This window comes from Pteronotus mesoamericanus, unplaced genomic scaffold (assembly GCF_021234165.1).
Source record: "Pteronotus mesoamericanus isolate MK-2021 breed Mesoamerican mustached bat unplaced genomic scaffold, CSHL_Meso_final contig_347, whole genome shotgun sequence".
Lineage (NCBI taxonomy): Eukaryota > Metazoa > Chordata > Mammalia > Chiroptera > Mormoopidae > Pteronotus > Pteronotus mesoamericanus.
In genome coordinates this window covers 12488567-12516316 of record NW_026555137.1, presented here as the reverse complement: position 1 = coordinate 12516316, position 27750 = coordinate 12488567, and the positions used below count along the sequence as shown (strand labels likewise).

At 50.2% G+C, this 27750-nt stretch overlaps 1 protein-coding gene across 2 annotated transcripts in view; it reads right to left on the bottom strand.

Annotated features, from left to right (window-relative positions):
• Positions 1–27750, bottom strand: part of SMYD3 (SET and MYND domain containing 3) — a 454179-nt gene that overhangs the window by 47818 nt on the left and 378611 nt on the right. For both annotated transcript variants that reach the window (XM_054576680.1, XM_054576681.1), the window contains exon 10: positions 25729–25903. In XM_054576680.1, the coding sequence (XP_054432655.1) occupies positions 25729–25903 (175 nt within the window). The remainder of the gene's footprint in view (positions 1–25728; positions 25904–27750) is intronic.

Sequence of the window (27750 nt, the reverse complement as noted above, 5' to 3'; positions counted from 1 at the left end):
AATGTTAAACACTGCATTCCCACATGACCTAGCAATTCCATCCGTAGGTATATACTGGAGAGAAACTGAAACATACGTCTATATAAAAATGTGCACACATGTTCGTAGCAGTATCATTCTTAGTCAAAAAAGTGGAAAGAGCTCAAATGTCCATCAACTGATAAATGGATAAATAAGGTTTGGTATACCCTGATAACGGAATGTTATTTGTTAATGAAAAGAAATGCGGGGCTAAGACATGCTACAACATGGTGAACCTGAAAGTGTGCTAACTGAAAGAAGCCGCTCGCAAAAGGCCACATATTGTAAATTTCATTTACATAAAATGGCCAGAACAGGCAAAGCCAGAAAGACAGAAAGCAGATTACTAGCTGCCTAGGATGGGGGTGAGGCTGTTGGGGTGTGACTCCTAATGGGTAAGGGAGTTTTTTTAGGGTGATGAAACAATTCCAAAATTTATTGCACTAAAAGACAGCTGCATAATTCTATATATATACTGAGAGCTATTGAGTTGTACACTTTAAATGGGTAAATTGTTTAGTGTGTGAGTTACACCTCAGGAAAACTGTTAAAAAAAAAAAAAGAAAAGATGATGCATAACCTCCTGTGACGATGACGCAGGTACACTGAGAGCCAGTGAACAATGAACCCAACAGCTACGTGTGCAAGTGAGCGGGCACCTGGCCGAGGCACCAACCTGCCTCTCACCGTCTATGAAACTATAGAGATCGCTCCCCTGGGGAACTTTCTGGGCCAAAAAGCCTGTGACAGAGAGAAACCAGGAAATATTGTCCAGACTACGATAGAAAGCAGAAGACCACAGATGACTGATTCTTCTGGCAACGGCCGGCCCCTGGGCAGCGTCACAGTTTGCTATGGTGGCCCAGCCACACGCGGTCTCGTTAACCCCGCATTTGTAGGAGGCAATGCCTGTCTTTGGCCTAGAAGAGACAGAGAGTTCTTTCTTCCTCCTCTCCCAATGCCACCCCCGCCGTCTCAACGTCTGCACTGAGTTTCCGAATCGGCATGTAGAGTGAAGACGCCGATTCTCGGTGGGTGGCTTCTGAGCGCACCCCCGCCTCACTTTCCACTTCCCATCGCAGGCCTTGGCCGGGCTTCTCTCGCCACGAAAAGCAGGATCAACACCCCCCTCCGAATCCCACACTCTTCTTAACCAAACTTGAGCTAATCCCACGTAAACAGTACTTGAACTTCAGAAGTCTGGGTCCACATGTTTGTGCGAATGACACACTTCTCAATGTTTTAGCCAGGGCCACCCTCAGTCATTGTTTTCCTATAATGACAGTTCTGTACCTTATTGAGCTCATGAATGATTGTCCTTCACAACAGAGCTGCACATAGGACCGCAAATGACGGATTGGCTCAAGCGTGCGATGGAACTCTAGCCGTGACATACACAGAGCAAGGAGCTAAGTGCCTTCCTCCCAGTCGCCTGGGCAAAAAGGCGAACGCTGGCGGAGACATCTATCTTGCAAGCAGCCTGGGTCCTCTCAGACCCTCCATTTATGGCTCTTTGGGGGCAAAGCAGGAGCCTCGGTAACTCTCTCTCATTTGTTATTCTGCCATGGCAGGGACCAACTCTGGCCTTCCAGTCTTCTCCCAGAGGAGCCATTAACATTAAACTTGAAGTTTCCATCAAGTGGGAACACACCTGTGACACAGTCGCGTTACTGCATCCCTCACGCAGAGGTCGCCAACGTTTGGACAGAGTATTTTTCATTTGGTCGTAGCTGTTTCCAATGTTTTCTTGTTCTCCAGTGATGGAAGGTCAAGTCCGGGACAAGGGACTGTATTAATAAAGCCCTCGTGAGGGGAACGACTGAAATGACACCTTAATCCATCAGTGACCAGAAAACACCGCCAAGTAGGCTTTGTGGGCAACCGCCTTAAACTGGCCCCCAGCAAAATGGCACTGGCTCTGGAGACAGCCAGGGGTTAAGACTGGGTATGTGTGTCTGTGAGGAGCTGGATCTTGGCTCACGATGAGGGGGTTCTGAATGGGAAACCTTGCTAGACATCTCCTCTGAGTTTGCTAGAGCCCGCGGCTTTCTCGCTAGAGGGTGGGAAGGCTCCTGCCAGCTGCATGCACCACTACACCTCCCCACAAAGACTCCAAAAAGGTCCTATGTGTTGCAGGTGACCCAACGCCTGGCTCAGTGGCCAGCCACAGGGCCTCCCGCTTCAGGGTTCATTTATTTATGTGGAGAGTGCTTCTGGGTCCAGAAACTCTCAACAAAATGTGTGTGTGTGGGGTACACTCATCCCCAAATTTAATATTGGGTTTACCAAAGAGTCCATTTAGTTTTTTCTGTAAAATAAAAAACAAGTTTTTTCATTTTCACCAATAACTTTATTACTTTGGATATTTTGAGTATTTGGCCATCTCTGCGATTGGCTTCCAGTGGGCAGAGGCCAGGGGTGCTGCTTAACATCTTCCAATGCATAAGGCAGCCCCACCACAAAGAGGTATTTGGCCAAAATGTCAATAGTCCCAAGAAACTTTGCAAACCACTTTTGACACATTCGATCAGTCACAGCACCTTCTCCGTAAAGTAGACAAATCTTTTTTTGTACATTTCAGTCGTGTTTTTACCTTTCTTTAAATAATAAAGCATTATATATAAAAAATGTGGCCTATTTTCTTCCATCTTCAATATTAAAATGGTTGCACAAAAATTCGCCAATTTTAATAAGTTTTTTTCAACGCCTGCTGATATGGCAGCTGTCCCAGTACAGTCTAACAGAATTGTTTCAAATGACGTTAAAGACAACGAAGCACCACAGGAGCCATTGCGCAGAACAAACTACACAAACTTCCTGGCCACGTCAACAGCTACCATCCTGGCGGCCTGCGCACCGAGGATCTGCCCTGTGCCCATGGACACGCAGGACAGAGGGCAGGCGCTTCTATACAAGCGTGCCCCATGGAACCCCAGGGGTTCAGGGCGGCTAAGTTTGGAAAAGTATTCCACGTGGCTTTATCTTGGGATTCTGACACATCATCAATTGTAAGCTCCTTGTTGATTTAATAATAGTTTGGGGGTGAGAGGGGGGTGAGACACTGACTACAAGTACGCAGTATCATTTTTAAATAAGAGCCTACATCTCCTTATGACAGGTACTTCACACGCTTTTCTTCAGTGTCTCAGTTACAGTTCGTACAGCACTCTCTGCCTTCCAAGATCTAACTGTTTTCTGGGTTGCTTTTTGGCATTTGGAATTTACGTGAACTCTCCGAGGGATAAGTTGCCTTTTATAAACTCTGGCACCTTTAGGATAAACAACAAAATTTTGAATCCTGGAAAGGAATATTAGAATTTTGTGTGCTTTTTCTTTAATTAAAATAATTAATTTCTTTAACTGAGTACCACGTCCGTGGAAGACATCAAGGCTTCTAAGCTGTCGGCTGGAAGACCTGGCGAGACGCCTGGAGCTGGAGCGAAGGGCCCGCGGGAGGAAGGAGCCATCGCTCTGAGAACAGCCTTGCTGTCTTCTTACCCTGCAGCTTCCAGGGCCTGTTTCTAGAAATTCGGCAGTTCCCACCCCCGTTAACGACACTGCCTGGGATGGGACGGGAAATGTGCTTTTATGCTGTTTCATAACAATCTTTCCTTTTCAAACACACATTTTGCTTGGGGATGATTAGAGATTTATAGCAAAGGGGCAAAGAGAGCACGGAAGGTTCCCAGCCACCCCGCTCCGACTCCCCCTGTTGTTAAGCTCGTGACCACAGAATATTTGTCAAGACTGAGAAGCTGGTGCTGGCCTATTACCATTAATTAAACCCTGGACTGTATTTGGATTTTACTAGTGTTTTCACCCCTGCAGTCTCCGTGACCCAGAATCCAGTTCAGGGACGATACTGCTTTCTGCTGCCACGTCACCCGTCTCCTCTGGTCTGTGGCAGTTTCTCAGACTTCCCTGCCTGGTCAAGCGGCCTGTAAAGTACACTCCAACCTGGGCTTTCTGCCTGGGGTGGGGTTGGGATGGGGGTGCTGTTGGTGGTGGTGGTGTGTGTGACTAACCAGGGCTTACAGGTTTTTGTACAAAAAGTCAGAGGGGACCTGCTAGGCACATGATGTCACTGATGACACTACCTGGCCGCTTGGTTGAAGTGGCTGTTCATCGGCCTTCTCCACTGTAACTGATAATCCTTTTTCCTTCCTTTTTTTAGCTAATCTTTTAGAAGGCACTTTAAGAGGCGATGAAAGGAACGAAGTTAAAAGGTCACCTCGGTGGGCTCTCTATTTTAAGAACTCGTCCAAGGGGCGGCGAGATGAATAGGTGTCTATGAAAACTGCCAGGTCCCTACCTCTAGTGCAGGCGGGGGACCACCTCAATACGTCCGTCCCCTCTGCCCGGTGCCAGGCAGGCTCACTGTGAACAGAGCGGGGAGGAGAGGAGGCGAGGGAGGCACCGCGCACACCCCGCCTTGGGGTCTTGCCCGCGTGACCCCTAGAGCTAGCGCCTCCTTAGCCTTGTACCTCACACGCCACCCCCTGGTCAGACCTGCTTCTGACACCGGTTCTGAGACTCGCTCTAACTTCAGCAACACGAACACATAAAAAGATGCGTTCTCTCTTTTAGGAGGAAGGGTGCTGCCAAGGCTCTGGGGTGCCCTGCACCTTATCGAACCCTCTGTCTCTCACGTTACTTGGATCACACAACCCTCTTTCACAGAAGAGCCATGCCTTCGCCCACACTTATTTACACTCTTTGGGGAAATGCGAACAGAGGGGAAGGCAGCAGCTCGGGTCTGGCCAATCGGTTCTGGACCTGCACCTGCCTCGAGTCCCAGCTGCCTGGCCCTGGCTGAGCGTCCTCACAAAGGGATGCTCTCCAGCCTCTGACATCCTCGGCCATGTCTCAAGACGCATGGCAATGGACTTCTCTGACCCCTCACACACCTCGGGGACGGCTGTGCTTGCACCCCTGTGAGCTGTGGAGTGACAGACCCTTGTCACCACACCTGGGAGTAGAAACTCCCTAGACGAGCAGCCGAGCACTCAGACACTGACCCCTGTTGGAATCACAGCAGAAGTGCTCACTGGCTCACAGTGCAGGCGCCAGGCTGCAGCCCAGCCCTGCGCCTGCGCCTGGCCCTGCAGCGACCTGTCTGTCCTTGAACTGCCACGGCTCACCGCAGCCCTGACAGAGTGCGCGTCTGTTCTCTGCTACAGGACCTTTCGTGTCCCGTGAAGAACGCGGCACTGGCAGGCTGGCACGCTCCGGAAAATTCCGGAAGCGACGCTGACAGACATCCTGGTGCACCTCACTGCATGGTGTCGAGCTCCCCGCCGGAGCGACCTTCCAGTCAGGAGGCCACAGCAACACGCCGAGTCCTCGCCATTGCAGCCCATACGCAGGAGACCAAGGGGGACATGCTAACGCCACTCAGACCCAGGCTCTGTCTCGGCTATCGACAAGGTCTTTTAGGACACTGGGTTGTATTTTTTCCTACTAAGTGACAGTAGCATTTGGTGGGCAGCCTGCATACACAGGTGCAGAGGAGCCGTTCATCAAATGAACCACTCACACAGGCAGGCTCTGGGGAAAATCCCACCTCCTAGGAATGGCGGCTTTTCCCACTATGTGACAAGGTCAACTCAGAGACCAATGAGGACAGCCATTCGTGTTATTTTTTTAAAATCTGTCACCTTTTATCAAAAGAAGACTGGCAGAGCAGAAAATGAACGAGACTCGGGGTTGGGTGGCCTAGGGTTCACATCCTGGCTCCTGGGGCACGCTTCTTAAGTTCTTTACTTTTCTCATCAGTAAACGAGGGATAACACAACCTATTTTTAAAAATGTATCTTTCAACTACAGGTGACATATATCATAGTAGTTTCAGGTATACCACGTAGTGATTAGATGCTTGTGTACCTTACAAAGTGATCTCCCCGATAAATCTAGTACCCATCTGATTGACAAGGATATTGTTAGAATGAAATGAGATAATACGCCTAAAGCCCTTTGTCCGGTTGGTGCCTGGCGTAGAGAAGATGGCTAACGAAGATGGGAATCCTTTCCCTGTAGATTGTTTCTTGGCTGATACCATATGGCGTGGCCTTAATTCTGCACAGCTTGGTGCTCTAAAACCAGAGTCGTGGGGCAGCCTCGAGAGGTACCTGGGGAGGCGGAGGCCCTTCAAAGCAGTCTCTTGACTGTCTGGCATCGTCAGAAAAAACACACACGTCAGCGCCCTGAAGCTGGTCCACCTGAACAATCCGACGCCACCCAGGAGGCCCAGGTGTCTCATTGTCTCTTGACATTATCAGGGTGGCCCTTCCTCCCGTCTCACCCTGTTTTCTCTTTGCCCACATGGCTTGTCAGCTTTTATACTGCCAGTGGGCAGGAATCAAGAGGGCAGCCAACACCTGCTTCACCATTTAGTCCAGCCTGAGGGTTTGGGCGTTGGGGTGTAGACGCAAGTGGGTAGATTAGCATGCGCAGATTTCAGGGTCTGAGATGGGCCACGGATCACGTTCCGGCTGGTGCCTGGTGACTACGCTGTGACCATTGGGGCTGCAACAGTCAGCTCAAGGCTTCGACGCCTGTTAAGATACAGGTGTCCGTGGGAAAGCCAACTTGCCAGTCAAGAGACCCCAGTGGGACACACAGTTCTAAAGGTAGGTTTGGAAGGCTAGAGAGAGGTAGGAACAAGACCTGGAGCCCCTGAGGGGTGAGAGGGGCCACTGCTGGCGGGGGAGGGACACGAGAACAGCAGCACTGAATACGAGGGAGGAGCTGCCACAGAGCCAGCTTGTGCCACGGACTCGCTCAACACCAGGCTCAATGACACTTACTCCCGCACGAGCCTCTGGGGCATGTGACAGCCCTCGCCCTGCTCCCTTCCTCTCCCCCGGCCACAGCTCTAGGTGGGTCCCTACTGTCCATGCTCTGGAGCCTCCCCACGTCACCACACGCCTGCAGCACAGCAACTGCGCCCCATGGCCAGGCCGCCCGCACCCCCCGCCAGAACCAGGGGTTCCCACTGCCTGTCACACGGCAGCCGGCCTGCACGGTGGTACCACCATGGCGGTCCCAAAGCCACCGGGAAAATACCTATTGGCAAAAACAAATTCCGGCCAGTTTGGTCCATTTTAAATGCTGCGGTGGCCAGAGAGTAAGGATGCTGCTCTCTGGGTTAGATATTATTAACACAAGCAGGCGGGTAAGAGGGTGAGTGAAGTGAGAGGAGGCCAAAGCTACGATCAGTCCGGGAGAGCCTGGCCTGAGCCGAGCCGAGCCGAGCCGAGCTGAGGGCGAGCCGAGGCCAACTCTGTATTCCTGGTGCTCCCTGCTCTCTGCCCGGCCCTAGACTGGCCACGCACACACCACGGCGTGCAGGGCTGGCCACAGGGAATGTTCGTTTCTTGCAGGACATCTCGAGAGAGGCGTCTGTGTTTATGAAGGTTAATCCCAGGCTCAACCAACGGCCACTTAAGGCGCAAATGCTCAGAGCCAGCCGGGGTTTACACGTTCCATCTGCTGCTGAGCACCTCGCTGTGGTGTATATTTTCAGTCAGTGGACTGTCCTAAACATTTTAAGCTGTTGACAGATGAGAGCTGGCCTTGCTGTGACATACATTCTTTGGTTTGTGCACATGTTCTTATAAGGAAGTGGAGCTCAGCGAGCACTCGCTCACTCACGGCCGCGGCGGCGGCGGGGTGGGGCGGGGTGGGGTGGGAGGGGGGTTGAAGGGGGACTGGAGCGGCGCTCACAAGGACAGCCCAACGTGGCCTCAGAGATGGCTCCACTGCTTCATTTTGGGTCTCTATTGTCACCCGTGTTGATGACACCTAGACAAAGCAGAGCCAAAAGACAAGCGTGCCCCGAGAGGAGCCCTGCAATTCAACCTTGAAATGGACAACTTTGCTTCCGATTGGCCGAGGACCTGGGGCGTCCAGCAGCAGCCTATTACCCATTGCAACTCCCTTGAGTGATCAGACTTTGTTAGGAGTAAGCATTACTTTTCAAAATATTTAGTAACCTGCAGTGCAGCACAGTCACACAGCCATCAGGAGATGCCGGATGAGGCAACGGTGTGGGGTCCCAGGAGTCTCCTGCCGCGAGCCACCTTTTTTGGTTCCGGGGTGGTGGGCAAATCCTAGGAGAGGAGCCCAAGTAGCTGGCAGCGAAGCGGGGACAGTGGCTGTTTCCCACCTGTGGGGAAGGTCTCTAACGCTACGAAGAGCAGCTGTCAGCACCAGGCCTGGGGGGCTCTCAGCCCCGCTGGGTCAGGGCGGAGGTGTGGGCACGGTGGGAGGAAGCACAGAGGAGGGGCCTCTGTCACCTTGGCCTTTCTGATCAGACCATGTTAACACCCAAAAGGGCTTAGACTCCAGATACTGCTCCTGGATAGATAACTTCAGAAGAAAGAAGCCCAGTAAGGACAAAACTCCTCCCGGGGCTGAGCGCCACATGAGCGTGGGGGCTCGCCGGCCTTCGAGACGCAGACCTGAGACATTGGGAGATTTCTGGTCTACCTCAGGCGACTCAGTGCCATCCTGAAACGACAGGCTGAGGCCGAGGTCTCCTCCAGGCGCCGCCGGCTCAGATTCCTACTCAAAACACATACACTCGCCTCTGGGGAAGGGCAAGCATGAAATATGCTTCACCGAGAAGCTGAAAAGCAAGGAGGGAGAGTTAATTTCAAAGAGGACAGTCAGTCGGCGGCGCCGCACAGTGAAATGCAGGATTCACCTCTGCAGGCCCCCGCTGAGTTTCCCGCCTGGGAGGACCACCAGATGAGCTGGCCACTGAAAATAAGATCTCTGACTTTTTTTTCTTCCCCTTTAGATCATACATTTTAAGACCATGAAACAATGTGAGATTAAAAGTCTCATTCAGAAACAGAAGTGGAAAGGAGGGTTTGGTGGTATTTCTCTTTGTTCAGAGAAAATACTTACTGAAGGTATTTCATAACTGGCGCATAAATGTGTACGTCGGGGAGAGGACGCGGCTTTCCTTGCTTGGTTTGGGTTGGACAGAGAGGTAGCCTGTGAGCTTAGCGGGCACAGAGGCCTCCCACTTCTGGTCACCACCAGGGCTGTCCTGGACCCGGCCCCTGCTGCGAGACGGCTGCCGAACGGCCGGGTCCTGCCCCGCTCCCGCGGCAGGTGTCCTGGGCGCAGGCATCAGTCAGAAGCCCGAAGCCGCACCATCCTTTGGGGGAGGGGAGGACAAGGAGTGGGAGGAATCACTGGGGCGTGGCACCCTTAGCTGTGTGACCTTGGGCCACCGTTTTTATAGCTCTGAATTGAGGCTGATAGCTCGGCTGTCACACCGGGAGGGTGATCTAAGTTCAGGCATTCTGAGGCAGCCCATAGCAAAACATAATTTGGTACTCCTTCTTTAAGGGGGAAAAAAAAAGCAATGTTGGTTAAGTTCAGAATTGGGAGCAGGGCTTTGGAAGGGACTCATGCAAGCAGACAGTGGGACAGGTTAGGCCTCCTCTGCTCCACAGAAAATCCACTTTTGCACACCTGCCTGTAGCAAATGAGATAAGAGATACGAACACCAAAGTGCTTTGCAGGTTGTAAGGCACTATATAAATGCATGGTGCTCAATTACATAAATATATAATACCTCCTGTGTGCCCAGAATTTCCCCAGGTGCAGCTGTGAACCAGACGGACCTGTCCTCCCCACTGACAAAACCTAACCGCGTGGCTCTCCCGTCACCACCGCCTGTGGCAGACGGTCCTCCGAACCCTGAACACACACAGAGGAGAAGGCCGGGACACCAGCCCCCCTCAGGGCTCTCCAAGGTCCGGAGCCTCAGCCCAGCTTTCTGGGACGGAGCGCCATTCAGTCTCGCCCGCCGCCTCTTCCTCCCTCTCAGCCACTGGCCGTCTTCTTACCGACCTCCATTCCGAAGCCCTCGAGGGACGAGGCAGGCTTTCTAATGCTTCACTTTCACATACGAATGGACAGTGGATCCCTAGGACAGGAGGGTGGGGGGATGGATGGAAAGATTAGGGGGTCACAGCTAAGGGGCTGTCCTCTCAGGGGGAGATGATAAAGATGTTCTAATATTAATTGTGACGATAGTTGTACACATTTGTGAATATACTAAAAGCCACTGAACTGCAAACTTGAAAGGGGTCAATCAATGGTATGTGAATTATATCTCAATAAAGTTGCGAGGTAACAGGGGCAACCAAAAAGCATCTAAACTTCAAGAAAAAAGGCCAGAATACATAAACAGGAAAAATGAACTTTAAGGAAACCAATATCATTCTGAAAATGGAAGAAAACTTTACAAATGACCAATTATCCTTAGAGAGATTTGAGAAGATGTCGCATCCAAAAAATAAGAATAAGGAGCTAGAAAAATGGCATCATTCAAGAACAAGTTCTTATAAACTTAAAAAACAAAAACTTGCTGAGACATAAAACTTCTATTAAAGGTCTAGAAAATAAAGTCAAGGATAACTCTCAAAACGTAAAGCAAAAGGCCCAAAACATTGGAAACATCTGACTACCAGGACTTTGTGAACATCTGACTACCAGGACTTTCAGCACTGAAGAACAGAGAAAATACAGGAAATGAAATTAAAAAGGGAAAAATAAAGAAAAGTTTTCCCAGAGATAAAAGAAAACAAGAGCCTTTATAATGAAAGGGTCTGGCAGGAATAAAAAATTACCTATGTCCAGACACATCAATGTGAACTTTCAGGATATCAAAGAGAAAACCGGAGCCTAAAAACTTAGAGAAAGATAAAATGGGTGATCGACAAAGAAACCCAGATCCCACTGGCATCGGACATAATAGATCTTAGAAGACAGTATATAATGGGCTTTCAGAATCATCATTGAAAATAATTTTGAGTTGAGAATTTTATACTCTAACTCCCCATCAAGAACGAGAGAACTAAATATCCATCTAACATAGTGAGAACGCGACTGCCCACAGTTGATGGAGGGGGAAATGAAAATTTCAGTACATTGTTTGAAGTTTCACAGGTGGCCATTTAAAGAATTAAATAATCACCACTATTTTTTAATGGAAAGGGAGATGACAGACAGACAAAAAAAAGGCTACATCAGCTTTTTTTTTTTTTTAATAGGAGTCGATCATTTCGTTTGGTGATATGTAAGAAACAAACATCTAAAAATATTCAGAGGTATATAAAATAACTATTGGAATTACTGAAAACAGAAATGGTTTTTCAAAGTTGCTGCTAAGAAGCAGGCCTGAAGTGGTCAGGGAGCTTTTTATTTTAAGAATGACATACAGGTTTTCAAAAGTTTTAAAATCTAATTACTGGGGCTTTTGCATACACAGCACCAAAAAGAGTTCCGCTCTTGATACCCAAGCAACGGCTCCCAAGGTGACCAGACTGCTTGGTTCATGGCTTTCACGGTTACTTGGGAAATGTCATCTTACTCTAAATGCCTCTTTCGGAGACCCAAAATGTGCATCCATTCACTGAACACTCTGAGAGGTTCAGCTGAAAAGAAACCAGTTTAACTTCATTTTAAAGCACATCAAGTCATTGACAGGTCCATTTGATAAAGTATTTGCTGATATTAATAAATTTACTGCCACTTTTTTCCTTCAAGACTTATGACTTGCAATGGAAATCTTTCCAAAGCTCTGACAGGAATGTACAAGTGGCAAAAAATATTAAATGTGCAAAGAGCTAGTGAAACATAAATTAAGTGGATAATTTTCCACATATGAGATTGTTTAGGTTTCTTTTGAATGTTTCTGAATGTTCTTTTTAAACTTCGTTTAAAACGTCAAGCATTTTCAGTTTTCTTTCCACAATTCCTCCAGTGGCCTATCAGCATTAATTTAGTATTTCTAGCAATTAAACATTTAAATTAAATTCAAAAGCATCCTAAAGATATCAAAATTTTAAATTTCAATCTGATTTACATTCTAAATGGAGAGAGATACAGAATTAAGGCTAATAAGCTATTCAGGAATTGGTGAAAGAACACTAAAAATGCTCAAATAAAAAATGATATTTCCAACACATAGAAGAAAAATCAAATACAGCTGAAACAATCATGTCACATATGAAATGTCAAACCTTTAGACAGAAAAACTGTATTTCAAATAATACTGAATTCTGCTTCACCAACCTTCCAGAAACTTTAGAATTTTAAAAAACTGGTATTTCAGGAAGCATCTCAGTATGAGTTAATATTCAGGAAAGCATCTTCCAGTATCAGTAATCCAGGCTGAACGTTTCTGAAAAAGCTGTAAAACCACCGTTGGCACACTTAGTAAATAGGTCTTTCATAGAGTTGGTGCCGTGAACTGGCTTTTGATGAACTGGCTACCAGTAACTGACTTTCAGCAAACGACCTGAAGCCGTCCTGTTTAGCCTAGCTCTTCCTGAGCTCATTTAACCAGGGTCCTTCTCTCATGTCCTGTCCGTGGGAGAACTGTCCCCAGGGAATGTACTTTGGAAGCCACTACTTAAGAGGAAGAGAGCCAGCTGCTCGCACCAGATTCTGGAGAATAGCAGCTTTGATCGCATTAATTAGAACATAACAGGGAAGCTAATGAGAAAAGTTAGTTAACTTTTACCCTGGTGTTATATATATATAAATCTGCAGATTCTATGCTCTACTCCCCCACCTCTAACAGTGACTAATTCCGCATTTTGTATTGGTTTATAAAATTAAAACATCGTATTTTCATAACAAGCTCATGGGTGAGAACGACGAGTTGGCTTGCTTTCTTCTCTCCTTCTTACACTATTTGGGCCTGAGGTGCGCAGCGCCCCAACATCTCACACTCTTCCCCTCGCTGCCGGCAGAACGCGAACTAGCAGATGCGGTGAGTGAGGTGAGTGAAGCTGGCCTGGGGGCTGGGGCGGCGGGGGGGAGGGGGCGTGCTGGGGACCACAGCAGGCAGCAGAGCACGGGAGGGCATGGCTGCCGCCGCCTGCCCCAGCGACTGCGCCCTGGGGGTGCGGTCCCTGTCACCAGGGCTCCTGATCCCCCGGTTAGCTGGAAATCCAGACTTTCCAAAAATGTCCAAATCTCCTTTCTAGGGTTAGCAACTCTTTGAATTAAAAAACAAAAAACTAAAATAATACCATGCAACTCATTATAAATACACACTTTTCAAATATACAATTGACCCTTGAACAACAGGGGTTTGAACTGTGTGGGTGGGTCTGCTTATACGCAGATTGTTTTCAATAAATACATACAGTGCTGTAAATGCATTTCCTCTTCCTTATGATCTTATCAATAATGTTTTCTTTTCTCTAGGTAATTTTATTGTAAGAACGCAGTATATAAAACACATTGCACAGAAAATACATGTTAATTTACTATTTATGTTATCAGCAAGGCTTCTGGCCAACAGGAGGCTATTAATAGTTACATACTGGGGGAATCAAAAATTACGTGTGGATTCTCAGCTGCGTAGGTCGTCCCAACCTCTGCACTGTTCAAGGGTCAACTGTATGTGAAGGTGTGTGTACATATACACAACTGACACCACACACTGTGATATTATATAGATATATACACACATAAAACTCACAGATATAACCCTGAAGGTATATACGATCTTACTCCACTGCCTACTCAGTTACAGAAAGAAAATCACAAGCTACCAATGCTGCACTTACTCAGGACCAGGCAGAGGAAGGGCAGGGCATGTACCATCCACGGCTTAATGGTAATGGGAGCAATAGAGAAGTAGAGGGGGACTGGTTTGCTCTTGCACTTTATTTTATTTTGCACTTTATTTTATTTTGCACTTTATTTGAAACTGAAGAAGTTTTAGATGTTTTGAAACTCAGAAGCTCAGCCAGAAGGGACATTAAACCTCATTAAGACAATCCTCCCCCCCCAAAAAAAGGATTATTTTGATAAAATCCAATAATGGTCACATGTTGTGTAAACACTTCCAAAGATGGAGAAGCCACTGCTCTTCAAAACCGAACAGTCCATTACTGGGCACTCGAATGGAATGCGTCTTCCTTCTCATCCCGAGTCACACATCGGAGCTGCCCCTCCTCCAGCCGTGCGCCAGTGTCTACTCCCTCCCCACACTACAGCCCTTTAAAGGTTGGAACACTTATCACAGCAGGTCTCCTCTTCCCTCACAAAGTCTTTTCCACTTTTCATCAGCCATTTCTCCTATAACGTGGCTATAAGACCCCTCTCCTCCGGGTCACTCCCGACTAAAAACTCTCTAGGTGTAGTGTGGTGGATGCGTGTATCCAGTCCACTGATGCTGCTGCTACACTTGAAATAATGCAGCCCAAGTTCGTGTTAGCTTTCTCGGCCACTGTACTAGTCCCCCTTGACTCCCATATGTCAGGATTCTTTATGCTGTATGAAGCAAGACATCCAACTGAATTGGCTGACAAAAAAGGAAACTGATCAGCCTAAGTGATTATGTAATTCAACAGTACAGGGGTAAATGTGGAGTCAAGCAATGCGTGAATGTGACCAGAATCTGTCTCCATTCCTCACCTCTGCCTTCTGGGTTTGGTCTCTGTTCTCTCTCTTTGTGGCCTCAAGAGACCTCAATCACGAGCAGTAGGAAAGGGAAAGTCTGCTTTCTTAGTATCTCAAATAAAAGTCCACGAGTGACCAACATGGGCTCTAACTCATCTGACTTAGGTCAGGTGACCAGGAAAATGCAATTCTCTAGCTGAGGTTAATCACGGACTATCCTGTGGCCAATCACATACAAACTACATGGCCAGGACATTTGAGGTTCTATAAAGAAAGGGAATGGAGAAATCAATACTAATGGAGCAACCAAAAATAATCTACAACAAAACACTAGAAAAACTCTCTAGCCTACTACTGAGTTTTTAATCACAAATGCAGACTTTTGCACATATCCCTGTTTAAGTTCATCTTGTTGCTATCAACCAAATGTTTCTAATTAAGGACGTAATTTTGAAGTTTGGTTTAATCCACCAAGTATTAATTATTCTTCTCAGCTTTCCATCCCTTGAAAATTTGATATACATAACTTCTATGTATTCATCTCCTTAAGTCTTTGACAAAAATGTTGACTTAGAACTAAAAAAAGGAGCTCTGAGGCACATCAATCCATTCTGTATTTCCCCAAAGGAGTCTATCAATCTCTTAACAACCACAGTTCAGAAATAGCTGTTTAAAAGGATATGAATGAACCTCACCAGCTCATATTTTTCCATCTATAGAAAGTACACCAGGAGACATCATCAAACACCTCACCGAAATCAAGTACACTCTTTCTATAGCAGCATTTCCAAAATGAACGCAGTCTCCTGACTATGTTCCTTTGTGCTGACAGCCAGGAATAGATACGGCACAGTGTGACAGAAGAACCTTCACAAAACATGTCACACACTGCCATCAGGCATCCGGGCCCTTATACAGCTCCACGACGGGTGGGGCCTCGCCAGGCTCGCGGCCCGTCTTCCTCTAACAGACGTCTTCCTAAGCAGCTAGCTTGTGCTCTGGTAGGAGTCGGTCCTGCCGCTCCCTCTGAAATTCTAGAGACCTGCTCTTGCAGAACGTTATTCCAAGGCGTCACTCTGACACTGCGGAGCTGCTCACTCCTTCTCCCCCACAGCACACCCTTTTATCTATCAGCCCTGGGCTCTCTCTACAGGTTTGTCCAGCATCCACCCACCCTCAGGCTTCAGTCCTGGGCCAAACCTGTGTTTCTGGCGGAGCTGCCAGCACGGCATCTCCCCCGGTCCAGACAGGAGTGGACATGAAACCCAAAGAAGCCGACGAAATCGTCTAAAGTACATATTCTTAAATGGGGGCTGGAGGGAACAGAAACTTCCCTTTTGTCACAGAGCTAGAAGACCAGGGCCAGGAGGCGGCACGAAAGCATCCTCTCTGCCCCGCTGCGGGGGACTGTCCGCGTGGGAAAGGACGGCGGCTATGCAGAGGAACGGGCTGAGCGGGGAGAAGCAGAGCCAGGGGCAGGAGGAGAGGAAGACTGAGAGACAGAGGGAGACGGACGCCCATCTGGGGACCCAGGCAGCACCCCTGCACCCTATCACATGCTGTTATGTGGGCAGCAAACGCCCTTTGTGCTCTGGTGCCTGAGCTGGATTTCTGTCGCGTGTAACAGAAAGAATCCTGACAGATTCACGTGGCAGGAAGGCAGGGTGGTGCGGCTGCAATGAGCACTCAGCCCTCTGGCATTGCCACCATCCTAGCGGTGTCCAGTCTGCAGCCCAGGGAGGCTGGGAATGCGGCCCAACACAAAGTCATGAATTACTTAAAACATTATGAGATGTTTTTGTTATTAGGTGTTGTAATGTATTTAATGTGTGGCCGGGAGATCCCAAAAGTTTGGACATCCCTGACTCTAGGTCTTTATAACCAAGTAAAGCTAACACGAATGCCTTTTAAAAAAAATTATACAAAATATAAATGGCCCTGGGGCTTGAGTCTGAACCCTACCCCTGCCAGGGAGGGCGGACGCGGTCTCCTTCTGAGCCCCTCCTGTGGCTGCGAGGGTCAGAAGGACGACAAGCAAGGTGCTGGGTCCACAGCACACTCTTCCTAAATAACAGCGATTGCTTTTCAGTTTAAGACCACTGGAAGGCAGAGGAGAGTTCTTCCAGTCCTCTTGCCGATTCCTCTAGAAAGGCAATGCTAACAAATAGCCGGCGAACGCTTTCCCAATTGCTGAACCGGTTTATCTTACTTGGGGAGGCCAGTATGGCGACATTCCCCATCACCAGTGAGAGTAGACCTGTCCCCTTTAACTCTGAAGGGCAGGGGGGTAGCACAACCGGCGCCCTTTGTGCAGCGAGTGCGGCTCCCACGGCCTACGCGCTCTGCAGGCGGGCCTGCCTCCGCTGCCTCCGCTCCCAGGGCCCTGGTCAGGGGCGGCAGCCCACGGGGCTCTCGCAGCTCTGCTTCCCGGCGCCCGACCCGGCCACCTCCCTCAAACACAGCCACATATTGCACACTTTTTCCAGCCAGCACACTCTCCGGAGCTCAAGGGCTTTGTACTCTTCACTCCAAGGATTTTTCTTTGTGCACTTAAAAACTGGGAATGACCATTTTGGGGGCCACTGATGCCCCATCTTTCATTTCTTTCAAGGACCTCTTACTACTCCTTACAAATGCTATCGCCATTCTCTGTAAGTGATCAAATCTATGAGGTTTGGCAAATCAGCATTATCCCTGCAATTTAACTGAAGGTCCATTCATCTACCTTCGGAAAACTGCTGAAAACCCAGTGTGGATTTCACTCACAATACACAGATAAATGCATGGGAGTGTGCATTTTTTTAAAAATCATAAAACATGTGATTGAAGAAATTAAACTTTACAAACAATTACAGTTGGTTTTAACCGGTCCTTTGTGAGCCTTTCAAGGTCACACCCATCATTCCTCGGGTCTGCCTGGTTTTCTGCTGGCTCTCCACTGGCGAAAATGTGTTTTGTTTTACTGTTTTTCTATTTTCTCTTCCTGGAGCTGAGAAAAAGTGAAAGAGATGGCAGATATGCAGCTGCAAGGGCAGCCAAGCAAGAGATTAATTCAACAGGAGGAATTCAATGCATCCCAAAAGATTCCCTAGGATTTGATATCCAGCTGCTTAGGGTACCATTTGTTGTAATAAGAAGCTGAAGGTTTTCTGTCAGGAATGTCAAAGTGCTCAGAGATGGCTCGTGAAAGTTTAAAAAAAAAAAGGAACCACAATGGGAAATGCTTATATTCTGGAAATGCTCCATAAATGGGAAGACTAGAGACCATTTCTCAGAGTGTATACATTGCTCACACTGGTGAACGGAGAAGACTGAATGTCTTCCTGTGCAGCTGACCTAGCCCCAGGGATGGAGCGTAGCTTTCCTCTCGCTCACGGAGAGGTTGTTCAGTGACGGTCAGGCAAATGCAGGAGATGAAACGTATTTCCTGTGGCCTGGCCTAGCATCTCAAGAGTGAAGGTAAGTGTGGGGGTTGGAATGAATGGGGTTGGTGCGTGGCTGTGGGATTTAGGGGCGAAGGGGTACTGGTATCCTTGTTCCCGGTAAGGGTGGGAAACAGGAGGTTTGCATCGGGCAGAGAGAAAGCAAAGGAGCCAGAATGACAGACTGCCAAGGCCCAGGAAGGAAAGCAACTGGAACTTGGAGGCAGACCCTGGCATCAGCACCTGAAACATCAGAGGCGGGAAAAGGAGGCCTTTTATGGAGCATGGGCCTCCATGGACGGGGTAAAGGCTATAGATGGAGAAACACTAACAAGGGAGTTATCCAAAGGTGGGGGCAGATTCCAGCTGCTTTCCCTCTGGCCCAAGCCTTTTCCAGCGGCCTCGGCACTGCCACTGGGAGGCCGGCACCTCTCAGCGAACGCAGTCCTCAACCGGCAGCTTGCATACTGAAGGAGGGGGCTCGGAGGGCGAGAGGGAGCAGGCTTCAGTGAAGGACAAATGGAGAACAGTGACGCCAGACGAGGAACTCACACACTGAGCTTCAAAATACAGGCCGGAGGCCTCCCGATGTCTGTGGAGGGGCTCGGGGCTGGGTCCTCCAGCTTCCAGCAAGAAGTGGCGTCGATGGCATGGCCACGGGCCAGGGAGCCGATCTGGGAGCTCCTTACCAGACCCTGGACCTGTTTGCCCAGGTACTTCCTAGTAGAAAGTGAAGAGGTATCCGAAGGGGCCCTTGAAAATGCTTTTCTAAATGAAAACCCAAGGAGGTGGCCACAGCCGGCGGCTGGGTAGTTAGGCTGTGCGTGGAGGCGGGATACATTTCTTGGTCCAATGAGCTGGGTGGGAGTCGTGTGGACAGGGAGCGCCCTCAAAGATGTTACCAGCACAAGGCCAGTATCACTCATGTGCCAGGGTAACCACATCCCACGAAGTGTGCCACGGGGGGAAGGGGCCCCCTAGAGGCTGAGGGCCCTGGGCTGGCGTGCCAGACCCGAGAGCAAGAAATTCCAAGCCAGACACTTGACTTCCACTGGGTCCAAATTCATGAAGAGTAAGTGCAGGGGACGGATGCCGGGGACTGGGATTGTCTGGGTACGAAGTATCAGAAGGCCGTGGCTGGGCTGGAGAGAGCCACCGTCATCGGCTGAACTGTGTCCCTCTAAAACCCATGTGTTATAGCCTTAACCCCAGTACCTAAGAATAGGACTGCAGTTAGAGATGGCCTTTAAGAGGCAATTAAGTTAAATGAGGTCCCTGGGGTGGGCCCTAATGAATATGGCTGGTGTCCTTAGAAGAAAAAGAAATATGGATACACAGAGAGCTGCATGTGCCTGAAGGAAAAGCCATGTGAGAGCACAGGAGGGTAAGCAGCAGCCATCTGCAAGCCCAGGAGGGAGGCCTGAGAGGAAACCAAATTTGCTGGCACCTTGGTCTCAGGCTTCCAGCCTCCAGCTCTGCGAGGAAATAGATAGCGGTCAGAGCGTGACGTAGAAGGGCTAAGTGGGGATTTTAGCTCTCTGCAGCCTGTGGGGAGAACTTCAGGAAGCTAGTGACAGCGACTCCTCTACGTGAGGCTTCAGCACAGCAGTGAAACCTTGAAATCACGCAGCGGACCCCGGGAGGTATCAGCGCCCGACCGGTGAAGGGCCACCTCCTCTGGCACTGGGAGAACCGGCTCCTTATCGGCCGGGCCGAGTCGGCCCAGGGATCCCTCCTCCGGGTCACAAACGCCTGGTTTTCCGGGCACTGAGCTGCTGTTGGGAAAGGTCCACCAGAGCTAGGCCTTCATCTGTTTCGTCCCATCTGTTTTGTCCCCCAATGTTTTTCTACCACTGTCCCCGTAAGGGGTCACAATAAATACTGTTGAAAAAAGGAAGTGCCTGGCCTAGAAACTCGAGATGCTCCTATTCAGGGGACGCAGGGCCCCGTGCCTGCAGGAGGCGACGCCGAGAGCGGTCCATCCCGTGTGGGGGATGGGGCCACGTGGCCGTTCCGGTGACGTCCCAGCCTAACTAAAGGTCCGCCATCTGCCTCTTGGACGCTGATGAGCCTGGGGTGCCTGCAGCTGTCTGGTTTACTAGAGCCTCATTTCCTGTCACTTGACATCTTGACCAGAGTTAAGGCCACATGTCTGGGTCATTCTCATATAACTCTGGTGAGTTCAGGCTGAAACTAGCCAGCACAGCTGGCCAGTGAATATGGCTTTACCCAAACGCACAGGTGGCATCTCAAGGAAGGGGGTGTGGGATAAAGGGAAGAGCGGTGGATCCCTGGAGGAGGAGGAGTTTCATTTCTACGCTTCCCCCCAAAAGTGCAGTCAGAGAAATGGCCCGTGAGGCTCTCCTTTACCCTCCACGAAGCCGCGGATTAGCGCCAGGCTGTCCGTGCCTGTAAAGCACAAGGAGGTGTGCGCTCAAGCCAGTGGTTTAATAAACACAGAGTGACTCAACTGTAGTCACTATCGTTACCATCAGCTTCTCCTCTTCTTGCTCCCTTTTCCCTCTTTGTCTTCGCTGTTTCCGTTTGTTGTAGCTCTAGATTCCGAATTGAGAGAGACCTTCGGAATCAAACTAAAAGAATGCCTGACAGTAAACAGGTTGAATTAGCAGCATTAGGGCCCTGGTGGGCCCCTTCCCCAGTGCCATGCAGGTGACCACTTCCCACCAGTGTGACGACACAGGCTGTGACTAAGAAATTAATTGTACAGAAAGACAGATCCTGCTTATGAAAGACATATCAGGTAACTCAGTATTTTACACTTATATACACGGGGCTCAAAATCTTGCAGAAAGGTTCAGTTGCCAGATATTTTAATCAAAAATTACAGCATGAAAAAAGTAATTACGTGGCTAAGGGATCACTGTCCACTTAGTAAACAGAGGCTAAGACACCAGTTCATTCACTGGAGCAACAACTCCGCAAAGCACACCAGGGAAGATGGGGGAAGCCAGCGGGGGAAGCGATAGAACACAGGACGAGGCGCCGGTACGCAGGCCCCGCCGGGGAGAAGGGCCCCGACTCCTGCCCTGGGCCCGACTCTGTGCGGCTGCGGCAAGCGCTGCACCGGGTGCACCAAGGGGCGTCCCCTCCAGGAAGGGGCTCCCCTGACAGGCAGGCAGACAGGGGCAACCGAGCAGCACGTGCGTGACACAGGGCGGGGGGGCGGGGGGACAGCGAAAGCAGGCCCAGGTAAGTGTGGGTGGGTGCGGCGCCCGGCACTCTCCCGGGCCCCCCACTGGGACGTGCACCTGCGAGCTCTGTTGGTTCCCGCCCCAGACCGTCATATTGATGGATGACAAAACCCCACAAATGAGCAATTGTGCGTCTTCAGGAGGAAAGCCAGCTTGAAATCAGTCGCGGAAAGTACTGCACTGATGAAACCTTACGTTTTATCAACTTATCTGCCAGAGCTCCCGAGGGAAAAAGTTAAAAATGACTGGCAAAATGAAAACTGACGTGGCTTCTATGTAATTACTGGCAACCTCTGAGCTACAAACACCTGACTGGTAAACAGGTCATGTCCACAAACCACCAGCTGCGTTTCCCATCGCCTCTTCCCACCATTTTTTTTTTTCTGACAACAAAGCACAGAAAACCGGGTTGAAATCTCACTCTTTGCAGCTTTCTCTTCCTCAAGGGGGATTTCGCACTCCCTCCTGCGCCGCCATCAGGGCGCCATGTTCCCACCCACACGCGCTAAGTTCCTCTGTCACTCTTGCTCTTCCGCCTCTTTCCCAGGTGACACGTGGGAATGTCACGCTCCCTCCACAAACACACGATCTGCAGACCCCGAAACCAGTACCAGCAGATCTCACTCCGGAGGAGCGGGCTTTGGTCGGGGAGAAGGAGGCGGCCCTCACATACTCCGGAATGAATTTAGATCAGATATAATAAAAACCAGGTCATCCAGTCTCATTTCTCTTGAGAAAAGAGGGACATTGTGGTGGATGGGGCACACACTTTGGGGACAGTTATCTGCATTTAAAATGAACATAACTGCTGATGCAGGCAAGTCAGCACTTAGAAATTTATCATAGGGTTTTATCCTACACATTCAGTCACATCGGTACACACACACACACACACACGTGTGTGGATGTTAATCACAACGTTGTTTGACACTGTGAACATATATGGAAACAACAGGGGCTGAGCTACACACGCGGGGATATTCATGAGATGAGATACTGTGTCTCTGTCACAAAGAATAAGCAGACACTCAGGAGCGGATTTGCACAGATGCCCACGCCTCGTTGTACGATGAAAAATGCAAGCGGTGAACAGGAGACATACAGGGGTCCTATTTCTTCCTGTCTGACCACTAAGAAGTCTTCCTCCTTCCCTTTTCTCTTTCTCACTGTCCCCCCTCCCCTACCCACCACTTCACTAGGCATCCTGAACAGATCAAGACTGGCACTGAGTCTCTCCCCAGGACAGACAGGAAGAGGGCGGGGCAAGAGAGACAAAAAGGAAAGGAGGGAAAAGTGGAGGAGCCCAGGGGAGGCGTTTTGGGCATGAAGCGTTGAGAATGAGGGCAGAGGAGAGTCTGGGGGGCGGGGCGTGAGGACAGGCGGGGAAACGAGCGCAAACGGACAGCGGCGGCGGGGGTTATGGAACGCACTAGGAGCGGAAGCGTGGGCGCCCACACTGAAGTTTTCGGGAAAGAACCCTAACCACGGTTATATCTCTGGGGAGCGAGACAGAACTTTGAAAGATGTGGGTGGTTTTTACCTTTGTGTTCTTTGCGAAAATGTCCTTTCTTCGAAGTATATACTATTCTTGGAACAAAAATCAAGTTAACAGACAGATATAGATACAATGAAAGTCCCCCTTCAAAGCCTTCAAAAGCCTCTGTATTGCCGTTTCACTCTCTGGTGCCTACAGAAAATCAAGTTTAATTTGTGTTTGCTGTAATTGAAATCAATTTTAAACCTATGTTCCGTTCTGTTTATGTCTTTTGTTTTCCAACTGTAAAGCACACGCCTGTGAGATGCGAGGTGGTCAGGCAACCTCCCCCTGGTCCGGAACACCTTTCTCCAACAGGAAAATACTTCCCGAGTTCCAGGCTACCAACTGGCTAACTAACTCTTGGGACCCAATTTATCTTATGGTTAAGATTCGACTGAATCAAAATTTTAAACAAAATGTATAAAACCCTTTGGAATCACTTTCATTCTGCTTGATGTTTACAATGCTAAGGGACAGAGACTCTGCATATGTAATCACAGACGTACATACAGATACTCAGAGGAAACACCATGAGCTAGAGATGATAAATTCTGTTGTACGTGAATTAACTTCAACTTGCTTTACAACACACGAAGAACTTAATACTGTGTTGCATCATGAAAAGAACGTCTACTGAATAAAAGTATTAAATGACCGAGGAGCAAGAAGGGAGCTGAAGGCAACATGGTGATTTGGGTAAAAACGGAACCTGGACACTTTCTCTTCTGAGGTCAGCAAGGTCAGGAGTGACAAAATCCTCCCTGGCCACTTGACCTCCACCTGGCTGTTGTAAATGGTCTAGTCAACACTGCAGACCTGCTAGGGCGGGGGCCAGTCCAGTTAGCCCCCGCTGACCCATGTCCTTGCCTAAAGGACACCTTTTCCTTCTCTTCACTTTGTTGGCTCTGGATTAGTTACAGCCCTGTCCTCTACCCCAGCTTTGCAAGCAAACAACTCAGACGTCGCTCATGTGGAGCAAATCAATGCAGGGTGGGTTTCCTGAGATAGAGGACACCGCAGAGCACCTTCCTAATGAGCTCCAGGGACGAGGAACAAGGGAGGCCTGGACTCTTGTCAGCCAGTGTCAGAAGAGAGGGTTCACGTACGGAGAGACTGTGACCTGCCAAATGCCAGGGTCTGACTCAAGGTTAAGTCAGTAAAACATCCATTTAATTAAGGGCTAAGTGAGTTCTTCAAAGGCGGCTTCCTTGGTAGGTGTGGGGAAAAGAGGACTCAAGAGTATGTGCAGAAGCAGCACTCTCAAAGGTGTGTGGCCTACCCTGGGAAGCGGTGGAGCAGCATAAAGCCGGGGGGTCAGCGGCAGGGGAGGCCGGGGCAGGCTGGGGCAGGCGGGGGAGGCCGGGGCAGGCGGGGCGGGCTGCGGGCTGCGGGCTGCTGGGAGGCCTGGAGACGGGGCGTTTCCTCAGTCCACATCTCCTGGCTGGAACTCATCCCTCACCCAGCAGCCCAGGGTCTGGTTCTTGAGACCAAGCGCTGGAGTTCACAGAGGGAACACCAACTGCCCCCCACCTGCCTCTCATTGCAACACAAAGGCTTGGAGCATGAAGCCTTATCTCTTGGTGTTGAATTCATATTTCGGAAAACCCACAAGATTCATCACACTGCGTACGCAGTGCAGGATCATGGGAAAGTCCAAGTCCTGGCCCCGAGGCGCTCTCTTACAAGATTGATGAAAGCTGACTCACAGTCTGGATTCCAAAGCTGCGCAGCCACAAGGCAGTGGAAGGAGCCTGGAAGAAGCCACCTGCGGAAGTCCTGAGAACACCCTCGGGGCCGCCCCGGTGCCCTGGCTGCAAGCCCCTGCCACCCACCGCGCCGCTGGGGTCTCTGCCAGCCTCCACTTCCTCTCTGCCTGGCCCACGCTCCTGGCCCAGGCCTGGCTTCCTGACTCCTTTGCCTGGACTGATGTCCTAGACGCTTCTGTCCTTGTCTTGTTGACCCTGGTAACCTCCCCTTCTCAGCCGCCTCCTTAGGCTCCTCCTCAGGTGGGGACAGGCAGGAGCCAGGGCTCTGCCTCCCTCCCCCCCTGCACGGAGACCCGCTCCCCCTGCCGTCCCACGTTGCACAGACTGAGGCCTGGACTCTCCCACTGCACAGGCCCCTGGGCTGCCATCACGCTTGTATGGTCTTCCGAGCCACCCGGAAGGGGTCCCCTGCTCTCCGGGGGCCTCCCACCAACTCCCCAGATCCCACATGCTTTGGGGGCACCTTGTGAGCAGCAATGGCCTTGTTCTGTGCTGGGGTGGTGATTCCACCCTCAGGCGACGGTACGTATGTCTCTGCCCTCTCCCTTGGACCGGCCTGTCTCGACCTGCAAACATGCCCTTGGCTCACTGCACAGCCAGGCCTCATGCCCACCAGCCCCACACTCTCAGCACCAGGCTCCTGCACTTCCAAAGCTCCTCCGAGTTCACAGAACATCCAGGGACAAAACACCCACTGATCTGAAGGAGATGCGGCCAGACGGGAGACAATGAATTACCAACAGTCCCTTCACCTGGCTCAATGCCTCACGGAGCAGCCTGTCGCCCTGCTCTCCTGCTCGGATCTAAGGTGATCACGGGTGACAGGATTCGAGTGAGGACACCCTGTAAATCATGAAGCCCTGACGAATGGAAGACACCATCACTACTGTCAGCCAGAACGAGGACCCACTGAGGAGACTGGGCTGCCTCCTCTCACCTAGATCAGCTGAGGCGAACGACCCCACCCCCGGGCCACGCCTGAGCTGTGCAGGGCTCTCCAGCGCCCGTGGACCACTGTGCTTGCTTCCGCCGCCGTGAGCGGCACACCGCAGCGTCCTCACTGGCCCCACATCGGCACGGCGTCTCCTGGCTTCTGCAGACCCGCAGTGCCAGGCACACGGAAGGAACTTTACCAGTGATCAATGAACGCATAAATGATCGTACAAAGGAGTGAACAGAACAAGGCTGGTTTTGCAGACACACTGAGCAGCAGGCGGGACACGCAACAGAAAGTGGGAATCCAGACGACTTCACGATGCCCATCCTTTGCCCAAAGCCAAGGCCTCCGCTGAGCCCCTACCCCCCGACCCCGCCCCAGGACGTACCTGTACGGCTCCATGGTCCGGAGGCCATAGAAGAGTGCCTCCTCCAGCAGGCCCAGGTGGATGCAGGCGTCCATGGCGCAGTCGAGCACCTTCAGCTGGTAGATGTTGATATCTGGGAGCCGCTCGGCATTGCTGCTTATGATTGCCTGGCACATGGCCAGAACCTGGTCCCACTCTGTTATTAACCTTAGTTAAGGATTCATGGTCTTCACCAAGAAAAACCAAAAGTAAAAGGAGGTTCTCCAGAAGGCTGACAAGCTCCCAGGCACAGGAGGGAAGGAAGATGCGTGATTTTGTCTCACAGGGGTGTTTTTGTGAAAACACCCCTGTGAGACAAAAACACGTGAGTGGCATCCCTGAGAAGGAAATGCTGTTTACATCAACAAATCATCTTCCAACCAAGCTGGTGCTTGGCGCAGTTAGGGTTTCCCAAGAACTATTTCTTCTTCCTGTTCCTAAACGTCTCCTCTTTAAACTCCACCATGAGCAGGGAGCAATGATGCTTTAAAAAGGATGGAGAGAAAACCCAATACCCACTCCTGAGCAACTCTGACTTCTGACAAACTGGAACTTACTCTCATGAACCTTGGGGTGACCTTTTGGAGACTGCTGTAACTTGTCCTCTCACAGGGACAGGCAGGGGACTGAGGACACGGTGCACGGAGTGGGCCTTGATCCCTCTAGGATGAATTACCCCGCAAGCAGAGCTGAAACACGACTGCAGGCACTCAAGGACTTTGAGCTTCTGTTCCGCGCTCTGTTAGAGGAGCCAGAGGCCAGGGAGGGTGCTAGGAGGGGGCGGGCCTCCTCCTGCCCCTCCCCCGCCTTCAACCTGGGTCACCGCAGAGTCGTCTGCGTTCACACGTTGGAATTCCTCCAGGGTGAAAGGTTTGCAGATTTCAGATGTCACAGAAATGGCAGAGCCTTTGACTGTAGGTAAAGCTGCAGTTAAATCTAAGCTAGTTTCTCACCATTTGCCCGATCTGACGTTCCAAGCAAGCCCTCTAGGCGCTTTGCAGTAGGCAAGAAATAAAAATGCCTAATGTAAAAAATAAAGTACTGTGTGTAAAATTAAAAATATTCTTTATGTGTTCTACTGCAAAGCAGGCAGAATTCTGGGAGTCAGGGGCACAGTGGGAAAATATTTAGTGTGATGCAAAGAAAACACACTACGCCAAGATGAATGACTTTCTCCTTCCTATACTGAGCCTCTGAGCGTGACGAGGCTTAAGGAAAACGGTTCATGGACTGAGTTTGATCGAACTCCATCCATCCACCCACACCCCTCCGCACACCCACACAATCCAGTCTCTTCACTGTCCAGGGCTCCCCCAGCTCCCCCAGTCCCAGTCAAAGCCTCTTCATCCGGGTCCTCACACAGCCCTGAGCAGAGGGTGCTCCGGGGCGCCTTCACCCCTCCTCCAGCAACATCTACCACCGCTAGCGTCCAGGCTCTCAGGGCACTGCTTTCCAAAACATCCACAAACACTTTCAAGAAACCAATCAGGCCACCTGCGGAAGTGGGGGCTCATGTCTCAGCTACCCTCTCGGGAAACCTCATTCCCTGTCCGTGGGGGCCTCCCGCAGACATGGAACCTGACCCCGCAGGCCTGCCCTCCTTGGCGAGGTTGTCGGGCCCCACCACACACGGCCGAGGGTGGTTGTGCCGTGTTTCTCGTACGTCACCCTCCACGATTTTAGGGTGAGTCGTGTCTCTGAGGAGCTGACTTTGGTCTCAGAAGAGGCTCACTTATTGAAGAAAAGCTCGTTGGTGACTTTCTTTTGTGTTCATCTGCTACGTATATGTAAAGTTTGCTGAATGAATGTCCCAGAGGCTGGAAGAAGCAGTCTCTGAGGCGGTGCGCTGATTTGGTGACAGATTGCCAGGCTAACCTCTGCGGCTTCTCATTCCAGGATTACACGTTTGACGAGCTGTCAGGGGAAATGACCGCCTCTCATGCACGGCTGGACGTTTCTGTGGCAAGGCTCTGCATCCTATTTGAACGTCGTGTTGTTGGACCT